The sequence below is a fragment of the Schistocerca nitens genome, chromosome 3 (assembly GCF_023898315.1).
Source record: "Schistocerca nitens isolate TAMUIC-IGC-003100 chromosome 3, iqSchNite1.1, whole genome shotgun sequence".
Lineage (NCBI taxonomy): Eukaryota > Metazoa > Arthropoda > Insecta > Orthoptera > Acrididae > Schistocerca > Schistocerca nitens.
The window spans coordinates 601,139,696-601,152,545 of record NC_064616.1 but is presented as its reverse complement, the minus strand read 5'-3'; the positions used below and the strand labels follow the sequence as shown (position 1 = coordinate 601,152,545).

The 12,850-nt window shown below is 39.4% G+C and overlaps 1 protein-coding gene across 1 annotated transcript in view; it reads right to left on the bottom strand.

The window, feature by feature from the left end:
* The window catches only part of LOC126248526 (DCN1-like protein 4), a 169,437-nt gene that overhangs the window by 68,414 nt on the left and 88,173 nt on the right, over window positions 1–12,850 (bottom strand). The window contains exon 2 of the mRNA XM_049949579.1: window positions 9,579–9,710. Within this exon, the coding sequence (XP_049805536.1) occupies window positions 9,579–9,658 (80 nt within the window). The 5' untranslated portion in view covers window positions 9,659–9,710. The remainder of the gene's footprint in view (window positions 1–9,578; window positions 9,711–12,850) is intronic.

Here is a 12,850-nt window from a genome sequence, read left to right as displayed (position 1 = left end):
CTTCAGCATATTTCAGCCATTCAGGAAATATTCCACCGATAAAAGACTGGTTACACAGATAACTTAATATGTTACTTAGCTCAGAATCAAGTTCTTTAATTAACTTTGTTGATATTTCATCATACCCACTACATGTTTTTGATTTTAAAGATTTTATGATGGACATTATTTCTGTTGGGGTAGTGAGGGTCAAATTCATATTATGGAAGTTGATTGATATTTCTGGTCTGAGGTATTCCATAGCAGCATCTACCAAACCTGACAGCCCCATCTTTTCAGTAACAGTTATAAAATGTTTATTAAAAAGTTCTGCAACACTATACACATCTGTCACCAATGTATCATTTACTCTTAATGCTATTTGTTCCTCTTCATGTCTGGTTCTACCGGTCTCCTCCTTCACTATATCCCATATGGTCTTTATTTTGTTATCTGATATGACTATATTTTCCTAGTAATATATTTGCTTTAACATCCGTATTACAGTCTTTAATATTTTGCAGTATTTCTTGTAATGTGCTATAGCATCAACATTGGAAATGTTTCGGATTGACAGATACAGTTTTCTTTTTGTTTTACAAGAAACCCCTATTCCTAGAGTAATCCATGGCTTTTTTGTAGACTTTGCTCTAACCTTGGTAAGTTTTGGGGGAAAACAGTGTTCGAATAAGGTAAGCACTTTATTAGCAAAAGTGTTATATTTTTCCATTCATGCCATGAGCACTGTAAACATCAGTCCAGTGAATGTCTCTGAGGAGTGTCCTAAAATAATCAATTTTTGGCTTATTGATTACCCTCTTGAGCTCAGATTTAACAGATTTTATATCCTGTTCAGTATTAACATTTAACAGAAGGAACTGCATGTCATGGTCTGAGAGGCCATTGACTATTGGTTTTGTAATATAATTTTGTTCATTGGACTTTTCAATAAAGATATTATCAATGGCCATTTGTGAGCAAGTGGCTACCCTAGTGGGGAACTTTACAGTGGGAATTAAGTTGAATGATAGCGTTATTAACTCAAATAATTTCTTATTGGGAGAGTCTTTAAGGAAATCTACATTGAAATCACCAGCAACCACTATTTCTTTGTTTTTGGTTGTTAAATGGGCCAGTACTGCATCAAGGTGGTTTACAAACAGATTAAAGTTACCTGAAGGTGCTCGATATACACTTAATATTATGAAGGATTTTTTGTGAAATTCTAATTCTGTTGCACATGCTTCCATATGCTGTTCTAGGCAAAATTTATGAATGTCTATGTTCTTAAATTTATGACAGTTCCTAATGAATGTGGCAACTCCTCCTTTCTCCATTTCTGATCTACAAAAGCGAGATCCTAACCTAAACCCTGTAACACTTAAAAGTTCTATACCAGTGGTCACATGATGTTCAGAGAGGCAGATTATGTCAGCTGGGTTTGAAGACTAGTTCATTTATGCATATAGTTAATTCATTAATTTTATTTCTCAGTCCTCGAATATTTTGATGCAATAAAGATAGCTGACATTTCACATTGACTGAGTTAAAATTGGGTGGAGTTAAAATATCTGCTGACAGTTGAAAATTCTTAACCAATGGCTGTTTATGCTGATGTAATAAGCTGGAATTATGTTTTTTGATTTCTTTCTCAAACTGAAGGTTTGTCTCAGTTCTAACCTCTCTTAAAATTTGCTTTCTTTCTGTCCTCCCTACCCTAAAAAAGGGTCTTTTCTGAATCCTATAACCACTGGTATGTTACCACTCATGACAGTGCCTCCCCCCTTTAACTTTTCTGCTATTTCCCCAGCCAATTTACCCTTCCACTTCCTGTTCAGGTGAAGGCCATGCCTAGTATAATCCCACCTACTGAGAGAATCAACAGGAACCACACCAATGTGTGACCCTGCACCCGACATAAGCAGCCGTTCCAGCTCCCAATTAACTCTCTTGACAGAAGAGTTCAAATGAGGTCGGTCATGGCGCCCAAGAACAGATACAAACTCAACACTAGTATGCTTCGATGCTGATACAATCTTCGCCAGGTCACACTCTATACTGTACCCAGGATCTCTGTCAATACTGTTACCCGCCCCACCCACTATAACCACGGTGTCTTCCTTAGTGAAAGTGATCCTAAAATCCTCTGTCACCTGCTCCAGACCAGCACTAGGTTTAAAAAAATTGGTGACCTGGTATTTTGATCCTAGTTCATCCTGCAAAAGTTGGGCAATACCTCTTCCATGGGAACTACCTAACAACAACACTTACTTTCTCTTTACTGATTTCCTTACATTCTTACTTTTCAATTTGCTGCTGAAAGTTTGTTGTGCCCTGTCTACACCTGCAACTGCTTGAGGCTCACCAGCTTCTAATTGAAGCAACAGGTCAAATCTATTTTCACATTCACCATGAAGCTGTCAGACAAAGTTCTTGGCCTGTTCCTCCTGTTGCCACTTCCCACCTCTCTTTACCCTTCTCCCTCCTTAACCTGTCAAGATGTCCCCTGGCCTTGTCTAACTCAGCCTGAAGGGCGGCAATTTTCCCCTCCTGTTCCAGTATCTTCCATCTCTACTACAAATCCTACAAAACCACTGATGAGTCTCATTTACTTCCCCTATTCCCACACCACTACAGTCACCCACATGGAAAAAACTACGGCACCCTTCACACCATAGCCCCAACCTAACAATTCTACAGCAAGTCAAGCACTTTTCACTCATGATAAATTTAATGGTTTATTAAGAATAAGTGAGTTAAATTACAGATAAACACGAAAATTCGTTTACACAAATTTGGCCTATACGCAACTGTGTGTAAACAAAAACAAAAGTGCAAAGTTTCTGAAACAACAACTTAAACTTTACGCTACTTTCCAGAAATGCTAGTTAAATAATGAAGAGGTACACTAAGTTAAATTGTTGGAGAGATCAAGGAACAACTAAACGAAATTCTATAGATTTGCCGCAGCAGGATGTAAACAGAAAATACGACTGTACGGTCTTTTCGCGTTTTCTGCTTTATTACGTAAAGAAAAATGAAACTTTTAATGGTACACTTAAAAGGCACACTAATACACCTATTTACCATGTAATCAGTACTAATCTATATGTTTTATAATCTAAAATGAGTTATCTTTACGAGAACACCAAAACTCGCGCTAGTCGCCTGGCTGCAGGGGTGCCAACCTAAGATTGCTGTGTATGGATCTATCATGCCAGCATACTCTGAAAGAAACTGGCATACAATTTGGACCTAAAGACCTGCCTTCATTAAGTGATTTAAATCACTTCACTATACCAAGGGTATCTACTTCAGAGTTATGTTGGCAACTGTTCTCGATTTAAATTCTAAAATACTTACTTTGTTTGCTTTGGTGAAATAATTCCAGAAAACTATTCACTAACTCCACTTTAGTGGCACTGTTTTATTACTATTGCTGTTACACAGTGAAGGTACTAACTGTTTCTTGCTTGTTTACAGATTTCCAGAGTACCTATGGATTCTCTGTTAGGTTTCACTACAGAGTTTCGTTGTGGAAACTATTAAAATCATCTCAAATTACAGTCCACAATAAATTTAGAGATTCTGTAAATCATTGCCAACCCTTGAGATTTTGCATTCTTTTAGAGCTGGCATGATTTTTTGTTACTTCTGCACCACCTTTGTGATCTGTTTTGAATGCCATGGCAGATCATTTCCATCTCTTATTAATTTTTTTGGTACAAAAATCTCAATCACTGTCAACACTATTGCTTTGAATTTAAGCCACATCTGGTCTACACTTACACAGTTTGGAACCTTTTGGACACAATTTAATGACCTTTTCAAAATACAGACTTTCCGTACATTACTGACCAGTGGGGTGGGCAAACCAACTGCTCCTTATATGATCAACTGTTTGTCAATGAAATCTGAATACCAATGTGCTCATTAAAAGTAATTCTGTCAACCCTGCAACACATACTTTTACCGACAGGTAATGAATTAGATTTGCTAAATACAGAATTTTACTGTTTTCTTCGCAGAATGAAAGAAAAATCAAAAGCAGAAGCAACATAATTTAAATAAATGTCTTGATCCATAAACAATTACAAGCTCCAGCTTTTGTGGCTTACCACAAATTATCGCTAGATTGTGAGGTACTTACCAACACTGTCAAGGCTGCTTTTGTTGATGATATTCACAGTAAAAAATGAGCTTTCACACATTGTTCATGTTGTTCTGAATTTTTATGCTGTGAATGTTTTTTTATGATATTACCCCGGGGAATGCAATGTTTCTCTCTCAGTATAAGGGGCGTTCAAAAAGAAATGAGCCAGAGGCATAATTACAGAAACCAGTACCTGTGTGTTAGAAGTATTGACCCTGGCTATCGAGACACTTGTCCCACTGTGACACAAGGTGTTGAATGGCTGTCTCATAAAATTCCCGGATCTGCGATGTGAACCAGTTCCGCACGTACAGCTGGATGTAGTCATCCACATGAGTGCGGAAAAGGTTATGCTGACCTCCTTTGACCAAGCTGGCCCCCTTCTGATTCATTTGCTACAGCACGGGACAACAGTGAATGCCCATCGTTACTCACAAACCTTGGCCATCCTTCACCAAGCGATCAAATCAAAATGACCATGCCATCTCATCTGTGGGGTCATTCTACTCTATGGGAATGCAAAGTCTCATACAGCCAACACAGTTGCGGCACTCCTGCAAAAATTCAAATGGGAGGTTCTCGGCCACCCTCAATACAGTCCGGACCTCTCTCTTCGTGATTACGCCATTTTTGGTCCCCTTAAGAAGGCTCTGAGGGGCAAACAATTCACCTCTGACAATGACATCCAGCTGCACGTGCAGAAATGGTTCACATTGGTGCCTCAACAGACAGGGTCAATACTTCTAACATTCGGGTACCGGTTTCTGTAATTATGCATCCAGTTCATTTCTTTTTGAATGCCCCTTACATGAAATAAAAATCTCAGCAAAAACTGAAATAATTGGATGTGTGTGTTTTCCATTTTCAATTACTATTAATTATGTTACATTACACAAGGTGGGGCAGAATGGACCCCCTGATTTGATGGACGAATTGTAAAAACAGACAAAGACAATTAAATAGGTTTTTGTTTCTGAACACTACATTCAATGCCATTTTGTTTTCATTAGGATTTGAAAATCATACCATCCAGAAAAACATTGTTTATATTATGGCCGTGCAGTTGATGGTCAAAGTGATCACTGTATCAGGCAGAAATCTACACATATGTCTGGCCCCTGTTTTGACAAGAACTGAGGTTGGAATCTTCCAACACATTGGTTAGGGGGCTGAAGATGGTGTAGTAAACTGCCGAAGCTGACAGCAAAATAAAATAGCAGTTTGGAAATTAGATGGCTGAAAGGTGTTTGATTTGACATTCTCCACTATATGGCGAGTAGCAATCCATCCTTTTCATAATACCGTCAATAATGAAACACGAGACACGATCAATGCAGGAGGTGGGTGGGGCCAGGTGAGTGTCCCCTGGGACTGTGCATTCAATGGGGGCCATCCCTCCTCCAGTCATCACACCCCCAATCAATTATAGCAAACACACTGAAGAGCAACAGCATTCACTAATCAACCAGTTGCAACACCTAAAATGGAGAAACAGGGTGCGACAGTGAAAGGGGGCAAACCGCATCTAAAAGCAATTAATACAGAGGAAAAGAGGGATAACACAGGCAGCTGGTAAGAGAGGTAGGGTCTAGAACCGGCCCCCTCTCCTGCTACAGTATGTATAGGGAGATGGCCTGGCCCCTGCTCTCGTCTACCGGCCCTCGCCCCTGAACTTGAAATTGTGCAGCAGAGGAGAGACTAATCAAAAGTTACCCATTTTGCAATTTTCCCAATGAGTCTACTTCTCCAAATTTATCTTCTATTTGCTCCACCAAAAACGTAATGGTTTCGTCCCTTTGAAAGTATCTCCACTGTTTCGTTCCCAGTCTTCTGGCTTCTCTCTCTTCCCTTTGGGTACCCGGATAGGGAAAGCAGTTCTATGGTAACTGTCTGCATTGAATTATTTATATTTATCTATCAAGATACTGAGACCAGTATGGGCACTGATTTGGTCGAGTTCACTGCATTTCATGTGCAAAATGTCTATCCTGATGCCACTTACTCTACTCAAGAGCTCTCCCCAGGAATCATCCAGGAACAACAAAGGTCATCTGGCATGATGGCCACTGCCAGGAGTCCTGATGTCCCACAAATATGGGCATCTATCTACTCCTTGGCATGCATGGTGTGCTAACAGCTAGAGCTTCAAAAAATGTAATCCCTGTGCTGTCAGGGGGCTATACCAAAAGGGTAAATAACGATCCAATCACATCAGATTGGCTACCGTGTTGGCTTTTAAGTACATACACAAGTCTACGTGGATACTGTGCACAAAAGATCTTCAATTGCTGTATGCAGATGGTGCTGTTCGGGTTTTCTTCCCCAGTCAGTCCCAGAAAATATTTTGAAAGTGGAGGTTAAATCCAAAAGGGGACCAAAAATTATTTCAGCCAAAAACTGATGTGAAGTAAATGGGCAGAGAAGTAAATGGGCAGAGAAGTAAATGGGCAGAGAAGTAAATGGGCAGAGAAGTAAATGGGCAGAGAAGTAAATGGGCAGAGAAGTAAATGGGCAGAGAAGTAAATGGGCAGAGAAGTAAATGGGCAGAGAAGTAAATGGGCAGAGAAGTAAATGGGCAGAGAAGTAAATGGGCAGAGAAGTAAATGGGCAGAGAAGTAAATGGGCAGAGAAGTAAATGGGCAGAGAAGTAAATGGGCAGAGAAGTAAATGGGCAGAGAAGTAAATGGGCAGAGAAGTAAATGGGCAGAGAAGTAAATGGGCAGAGAAGTAAATGGGCAGAGAAGTAAATTAAATCAAATGGAACCTAGAGATACAGCACAGTTACCATCAAAGATTGCCACCATGTAAAAGGAATTAAAGAGAAGTAAGGGTAGTCAGATGGAAGACTGCAGCACAAGAAACGAGGTAGATGCTGCAATGGCTTGGGGCCCTATGCTCGCCATGCATGCACGAACAAGAGTTGTGAGCACCTTATGAAGGCAATAATATGGGTTATCAACTAAATTTGTGATTGGATTCAGGATTTCTCAAGTATGGTGCAGCATGTTATCTTTACTGTTGACTCATCAACTTACATACAAATAACTTCAAGTATGCACTAGCAAACTGTACTGTGGTAGGTGCTGATCATACTGTATATTTATGACTAGTCAGACAATAGTAGCAGTAGCCTCAGACTTTTTGCAGATGATGCCATTTATCTATAATGAAGTACTTTCTGATGCCTGCACAAATATTCAGTCAGACTTTGATATTATTTAAAATGATGCAAAGACTGACAACCTGCTTTAAATGTTCAAAAATGTGAGATTTTCCACTTCAAAAATAAAAAAATCCTGTGACTGCAATATCAATGAGTCTTAACAGAAATCAGTCATTAAATCTGGCAGCAGACTTTGATCTACTGGCAGTATACTGAGAAAATGCAGTCAGTTTACAATGGAGTCTGCTTACAAATCATTTGTGTGCTATGTGATAGAATACTGCTGAAGTGTGTGGGATCCATACCAAACAGGACTAACAAGAGATAAAGTAGCACAAATGTTGAACTTTGTAAGAATGTTGTTGTGTGTATACAAAGATTTTGCCTCTTAAGTGATAAATGTAACGATCAGCTAGGTGTAAAGTATCTACAATGGATACAAGCATTTATACCCTGAAGTGCCAAAGAAACTGGCATAGGCCTGCGTATTCAAAAACAGATATATATAAACAGGCAAAATATTGCGCTGTTGTCAGCAATGGATATATAAGACGACAAGTGTCTGTCGCAGTTGTTACATCAGTTACTGCTGCTACAATGACAAGTGTTCAAGATTTATGAGAGTCTGAACATGGTGTTATAGTTGGCACATAAGTGATGGGGCACAGCATCTCCAAGGTAGGATGACGTAGGGATTTTCTTATACGACCATTACACGAGTTTACTATGAATATCAGGAATCCGGTAAAACATCAAATCTCTGACAACACTGCAGCCAAAATAAGATCGTGCAAGAATGGGACCAACAAAGACTGAAGAGAATCATTTAGTGTGACGAAAGTGCAACCCTTCTACAAATTGCTGCAGACTTCAACACTGGGCCATCAACAAGTGTCAGTGTGCAAACCAATCAATGAAACTTCATCTAAATGGCTTTTGGAGCCGAAGGCCAACTCGTGTACCTTTGATGTCAGCACAACACAAATCTTTACGCCTTACCTGGGCCCATCAACACAAACATTGAACTGTTGATGACTGGAAGCGTTGCCTGGTCGGACGAGTAATTTTAAATTGTATCAAGTGGAGGGACGTGTATGGGTATGGAGACAACCTCATGAATCCAAAGACCCTGCATGTCAGCAGGGGACTGTTCCAGCAAGTGGAGGCTGTGTAATGGTGTGGGTCATGTGCAGTTGGAGTGACATGGGACCCCTGATATATCTAGATGCGACTCTGGCAGGTGACACATATGTAAGCATCCAGTCTGATCACCTGCATCCATTCATGTCCATTATGCATTCCAACAGACTTTGGCAATACCAGCAGGACAATGTAACACCCCACACATCCAGAATTGCTACATAGTAGCTCCAGGAACACACTTCCGAGTTTAACCACTTCCTCTAGCCACCAAACTCCCCAGACCTGAAAATTATTGAGCATATCTGGGATGCCTTGCAATGTGCTGTTCAGAAGAGATCTCCACCCCCATGTACTCTTACAGATTTATAGGCAGCCCTGCAGGATTCTGGTGTCAATTCCCTCCAACAATATTTCAGGCATTAATCAAGTCCATGCCACATTGTGTTGCGGCACTTCTGTATGCTCGTGTGGGGCCTACACATATTAGGCAGGTGTACCAGTTTCTTTGGCTCTTCAGTGTGTATTAAACAATTTTAAAAAATATGGGAGCAGGCCATCAGCATATGATAAAGTGATCATTAGTAACAAACTACCTGGAGTACACTGCCATCACCAATACTGTGACAAGATTAGCAAATAATGCATCAAAATTCATTTGCTACTCAGGTTGAGATCTAAATTGTCCAGCTCTGTGATAACCCACTATTGTTACTAACAGTTAGTACTATTTTGTGATTTTATAGGATGTTCAAGAAACTTAACTGGATAATTTTAGCCTCATAGCACATGAATTGGTACATCCTTTGAATGTGCCCTAAATAACTGATCTGTTTAAGGAAGTTTACTCAATATGTGTGAGAGGAAACTACCATACATTTAAACCAACATACTCTGGTATAGTGTTCTGTTTAATAGGAATCTACCATCTCCAGAGGCATTCAAGCATAAACAACAGCACTAAAGGTGTCTGAAAGAATAATAATAGTATATAACAGTGAAAATAATAATAATAATAATAATAATAATAATAATAACATTCACACACACACACACACACACACACACACACACACACACACACACACTCTCTCTCTCTCTCTCTCTCTCTCTCTCTCTCTCTCTCTTTAGAAACATTGGTACCTGACATGACTCCTTGCATGCTTGCTGAACTGGCGCTCATCTTCTGTGACGAGCTCGATACGCCTCTTGTTTCGTGGCATGGTGCGATCACAGGTGCGCCCCTCACGCACCTGGTCTTTAAAACTTCAGAACCTTTACAAACAAAATGGTATTTTAAAAAATTTCCAGTGTCAAGTGACAAAAATCTTACCAGCAGAAATGAGAACTTAGTAAAGAACTGCAGCGACCAGATATCTTATAACAGAAAAACAAATAAATAATAGCTGTCATACACTAACTGTCATCATGTCATTCTTAATTCAGTGAATCCACATTCTCCGCACAGCAGTCACATGCACTGACTGAACAGCTATACAGGCATAAAAATTTCCGTGTCAGTGCAAGAGATTATTTCATCCTAGATTATGACAATCCTTGACCAAGCTGGTAATTCCATGGAAGTTGTGACCATCACAACAAACTGGTCGAAAAACATAGGTGCACTTTTGACACACTGCTCAGAATGCTCTGCACATCATTACAACACTGAAAACAGCTGTGCAAGAAGAATTCCTCATTTTCTCTGGGATTCACAGACAACATTAGTTGTTATATTGCTGTTAAGTGCATTATTCCTGTTTACTCTGCTCACACTCTGCAGTGTGTTGCTGTAATAAACTGACAACCATTCTGTACACCTAAAACTTTTTCTTAGCACAAACATAAATAGTGCATGACAACACAGACAAATATATCATGTTTCTAGATCCAGGATAAGTCCCCTCACATCTAACATCATGTTTTAGTTATTTCTAGAATTATGGAAACTGGTGTAGTTAGCATTGCTCGTATACCAGCTGGTTGACACACTGAGCTTTCTTTTGGGAGGAACAGAGTTCAAATTCCCATCCAATCATCCTGATTTAGGTTTCCCAAGATTTTTAAATCACTTGAGAAATACGCCAAAATTGTTCCATTGATAAATACATGGCTGATTGACTCCACTGCATATGAAAGATTCATCAGGCAAGTAAAAGACTTGTCGTCTTAAAGAAGAATCTGATAATTTCAATTCCAAAGGAGCCAAGCACTAACAGGTGTGAATACTATCAAACCATCAATTTATTAAGTTACAGTTGCGAAATAGTGACACAGATTATACACAGAGGAATGGTAAAAACTGATAGAAGCCGACCTCAGGGAGTATCAGATTGTGCGCTGGATAAATGTATGAGCAAACAAGGCCACCTTGACCTCACAACTTACTTAGAAAAAGAGACTGAAGAAAGGCAAACCTACATTTCATGGCATTTGTAGATAGATTTTCTGACAATGTGGACTGGAATACACACTCTGGAATTCTAAATGCAGCAAGGATAGAATACAGGGAGTGAAAAGTTATCCACAACTCATACAGAAACCAGATTGCAGTTATAAGATTCAAAAGGCAGTCCTCGAGAAGGAAGTTGGGCAAGGGACCTCTTTTCAATATTATTCAGTCTCTACAAGAGCAAGCAGTAAAGGAAAGCGAAGAGCATTTTGGAAATGGAGAAGAAATAAATACTTGCACTTTGCCAATAACATAGTAACTCTGTTAGAGGTGGCAAAGGAATTGCAAAAGCAGCTGGAAGAAAGAAAAAAAAAAAAAAAAAAAAAAGGAAATGAATCTTGTCTTGGAAAGAGTTTATAGGATGAATATCGACAAAAGTAAAAGAAGGTTAGTGGAATGTAGTCACATTAAATCAGATGACGTTAACAAATATTACATTACGAACTGAGACACTAAAAGTAGCAAATAAGTTATTATTTTAGCAGCAAAATAACTGGCAATTGCCAAAGTAGAAAACACTAAGTGCAGACTGGCAATAGCAAGAAAAGTAATTCTGAAAAATATAAATTTGTTAACGCTGAATATAAAATTAACTGTTAGGAGGTCTCTCTGAAGGTTTTTGCATGGAGTATAGCCCTGTACAGATGTTAAACCTGGACGATAAGCACTTCACTTCAAACGAGAGAAAGAAGTTTTTTTTAAATGTAGAATTAGATGGGTAGATCAAAGAACTAATGAGCAAGTACTGAATCAAAGTGGGAGGAAATGAAATTTGTAGCATAACTTGAATAAAGAAATGGATCAGTTGATAGGACATTCTGAGACATCAAAAATTGTCAGTTTGATAGTGGAAGGAAGTACACAGCATAGAAACTGTAGAGGGAGATCAAGGCTTGATAATAGTAAGCAGGACGAAATGTATGTAGAGTGCAGTAGGGAGAAACAGCTAAAGAGACCTGCCAAAGATAGCCTTGTGTGGGGAGCTGTACCAAACCAGGCTTTGGACTGAAGACAATGACAACAGATAAAGGGTGCAAAATAATTTACAAGCATAAAACTTCCTGGCAGATTAAAACTGTGTGCCCGACCGAGACTCGAACTCTGGACCTTTGCCTTTCGCAGGCAAGTGCTCTACCAACTGAGCTACCCAAGCACGACTCACGCCCCATCCTCACAGCTTTACTTCTGCCAATATCTCGTCTCCTACCTTCCACTGCAGAGTGAAAATCTCATTCTGGAATTTACAAGCACGAAAAGGGGAGACAGGGTGTGACAGGAATATAGTAGCTTGAATGTGAAGTACACTAATGAAAAAGAAACCATAGTACATACAAAAATTAAGGAAAGCAAGGCTGTTTAAAATTCAGTAATTAAAGGTTACAAAATTTGACGTTCTCCACACCAAAACATTTTGCACAAAGTCCAAGCAAAATAAAAGTAGCAGCTAAAAAATTATCTTCTGGCAAAATATCCCTAAACCCAGTGTCAAGTATAGCGTCGACAGTTTAGTGTGGCAGTCTGCTGCAACCATAAATAAATGAGAACTTTGACCATAAAAGGGAGTGGAGAGCTCAAAGGTAACAAGCCCCAACTTCCTCGCACACAAGGGGCAGTCTGCACCAGACATTTAAGCTTCTGCAAAAGCACAAATAATACAAGGTCATAAGAAACACACACACACACACACACACACACACACACACACACACACACACACACACACCTTTCTGGGGTTGTGGGAGTCTCGTTCAAACTCAATGATAGACCAGATTACTCTCTGCACTCCTTTGAAAAAGATAATAACAAGCAACGTGCAACACACAATCCAAAGAAAAGCAGATAACACAAAAACAGATGGTAACAGCTATTGTGCAACTGTTCATTGGAGTTTAACTGTTATGAACATGGTCATTGAGGCCCATATCTATCTGTTTTTTTATGCAACAATAGTTCAAAACACACC